Source organism: Schistocerca nitens, chromosome 9, assembly GCF_023898315.1.
Source record: "Schistocerca nitens isolate TAMUIC-IGC-003100 chromosome 9, iqSchNite1.1, whole genome shotgun sequence".
Classification (NCBI taxonomy): domain Eukaryota; kingdom Metazoa; phylum Arthropoda; class Insecta; order Orthoptera; family Acrididae; genus Schistocerca; species Schistocerca nitens.
In genome coordinates, this window is record NC_064622.1 from 58,464,441 (window position 1) to 58,467,253 (window position 2,813).

At 43.8% G+C, this 2,813-nt stretch overlaps 1 protein-coding gene across 1 annotated transcript; it reads right to left on the bottom strand.

The window, feature by feature from the left end:
• Positions 1–1,115: 1,115 nt before the first annotated feature.
• On the bottom strand, positions 1,116–1,517 carry LOC126203998 (uncharacterized). Its single transcript, XM_049938429.1, has one exon. The coding sequence runs from the start codon at positions 1,515–1,517 to the stop codon at positions 1,116–1,118; it is 402 nt and encodes a 133-aa protein (XP_049794386.1).
• Between the last annotated feature and the right edge of the window lie 1,296 nt (positions 1,518–2,813).

Here is a 2,813-nt window from a genome sequence, read left to right on the forward strand (position 1 = left end):
CGGTAGATCACGATAGCAAATATCCTTCAACTTTCCCCACAGAGACAAATCCGGGGACGTCAGATCCGATGAACGTGCGGGCCATGGTATGGTGCTTCGACGACCTATCCACCTGTCATGAAATATGCTATTCAATACCGCTTCAACCGCACGCGAGCTATGTGCCGGACATGCATTATGTTGGAGTACATCGCCATTCTGTTATGCAGTGAAACACCTTGTAGTAACATCGGTAGAACATTACGTAGGAAATCAGCATACATTGCACCATTTAGATTGCCATCGATAAAATGGGGGCCAATTGTCCTTCCTCCCATAATGCCGCACCATACATAAACCCGCCAAGGTCGCTGATGTTCCACTTGTCGTAGCCATGGTGGATTTTCCGTTGCCCAATAGTGGATATTATGCCGGTTTACGTTACCGCTGTTGGTGAATGACGCTTCGTCGCTAAATATAACGCGTGTAAAAAATCTGTCATCGTCCCGTGATTTCTATTGTGCCCAGTGGCAGAACTGTACACGACATTCAAAGTCGTTGCCATGCAATTCCTGGAGCACAGAAATATGGTGCGGGTACAATCGATGTTGATGTAGCATTCTCAGCACCGTCGTTTTTGAGATTCCCGATTCTCGCGCAATTTGTCTACTACTGATGTGTGGATTAGCCGCGACAGCAGCTAAAACACCTACTTGGGCATCATCATTTGTTGCAGGTCGTAGTTGACGTTTCACATGTGGCTGAACACTTCCTGTTTCCTTAAATAACGTAACCATCCGGCGACCGGTCCGCACACTTGGATGACGTCGTCCTGGATACCGAACAGCATACATAACACATGCCCGTTGGACATTTGATCACAATAGCCATACATCAACACGATATCGAGCTTTCGTTTGATGCTTATTTTGTGAGATATTTGGCCCGGTCACTATGAATGGACCACCATGTATAGCCCATGTCCATCCAAACGTTCATTAGAGTGTCGTGTAAAAATTTGCAGTAAATCGATCAGGAACTTTTCCAAATTTTCGGTAACAAAATTTCTGTTCATGATATGCAAATAGGCTCGTCAGTGTTTTGAGGAGGTTGTGATCCAGTGCAATTCCCTGGAACTAGTTGGGGTCATGTGGTTCTCTTTTCCCCTTGTACAGCATTCTGACTATCGAGGTTCTCCATCTCTCCGGGATTCGTCCTGTGTGCAGACATAAGTTCATCATGTCCGTGATTGATGGAATTAAAACTTCCGGAGCTACCTTGATGTGTTCGTCGAATATTCCGTCCGGCCCTGTTGCCTTCTGGTTCTTCAGTGTTGATATAGTGTTTCTAATTTCCTCTGCCGTGATTCTTCTGATGTCTTCGTATTGTCTTGTTGTTTCATGAGCTTCGACGATTCTTTGTTGATTTAGGATGTTGGTGAAGTAGTCCTCCCAGACTGGCATCTCTATTTTCCCCAATGTCTGTGACTGTCGAGGCCTTAGAGCTATGAGGGGGTTTTCTTTTTCTTCTTCCACCATTCTTCTAGCCTGGAGTTCTGTGAAATCGTCTCGTTTTTTCTTTAGGAGGTTCTTGTATTCTTTTATGAGTCTGGTATATATGTGTTCAGGTCGTCCTGTTTGTGTGTACTTCTGGCCACGTGGAAGGCTAATAAGACTCTCTTTGATCAAAACATCTCTTTCCCTTTCTCTCGTTGGTTGTGTTGGATACGGCTTTAATTATGTCTTCTAGCGCTGTAGCATCTAGGACCTTTTCCTGTATTTTGTTTTCAAAGACGGTAAGCTTGTCTCCATTTTTGCGTATTTTATTCTCGTCTTTCTTTCTGGAGGTTCTTCTCGTGTGCTTGGTTTTCTGTTGTGTGCCTTTAGGCTCTTTCCTTTTGAAGGTAATTGTCACTGGACAGCGTTTTTTTATTTGTGTTTCCGTGGGCGGAATATATCAACCTTGTGGTCCGTTATTTCGAGATCGGTGCCTTTGTAAAGTATTATATCTATGGTGCTGCTACCATTATGTGCGAAGTATGTGTTGTTTCCTCTCTTGTTAACCAGTGTGAATCCCTCTTCAGTCATCATCTGTACTAGTTCACTACTTCTGCAGTCTGCAGTTTAGGTCTGCCGCTATAATAATACATTTTCCCGGGGCTGTCTTTTCTAGAGCTGTCAGTGCAATTGCTATGGCGTCCTCAATCGGGGTCAGGAGTTCGATGTAGATGCCTATGAAAGTCACTCTCTCAGTGTCTTCTTATTCATAGATATAAGATGTTATTCCTGTCGGTGGTTAGTAGAAGCAGGATATTTTTATATGGATGGTATAAACAATTTATATAACGAGCACGTATGGTCTGAAGCAAACCCACACGCAACAGTGCTACGCGATTTCCAGCAACGATTTAGCATGAATGTGTGATGTGGTATAATCAACATACACTTTATTGGACCATTCATTTTCCCAGGACGTCTAAATGGGGAAACGTACTCACAATTCCATCAAGAAAAATTGCCCCGCTTGTTCGAAGATGTTCCACTTGCAATGCGATTGCAAATTTATTGTCAACATGACGGCGTGCCTCCACATTTCGCCAACGCTGTTACTACACATTTAAATGAACATTTTCCCCGGGAATGGGTTGGTCGTGGTGCTACACGTCTGTGGCCACCCAAATCGCCCGATTTAACACCAATGGATTTTTGTGTATGGGGATGGATGAAAGACATAGTTTATGAGGACAAAGTCAATACGCATGAGGAATTACTTCCTCGCATTACGAATGCAGTAGACGAAATTAAGAACAAACGCGTGAAATCGAAACGAGCAAC

Excerpts from the sequence above, each read along its gene's own strand:
- LOC126203998 (XM_049938429.1), bottom strand. The coding sequence starts at position 1,517 with ATGGTGGAAGAAGAAAAAGAAAACCCCCTCATAGCTCTAAGGCCTCGA.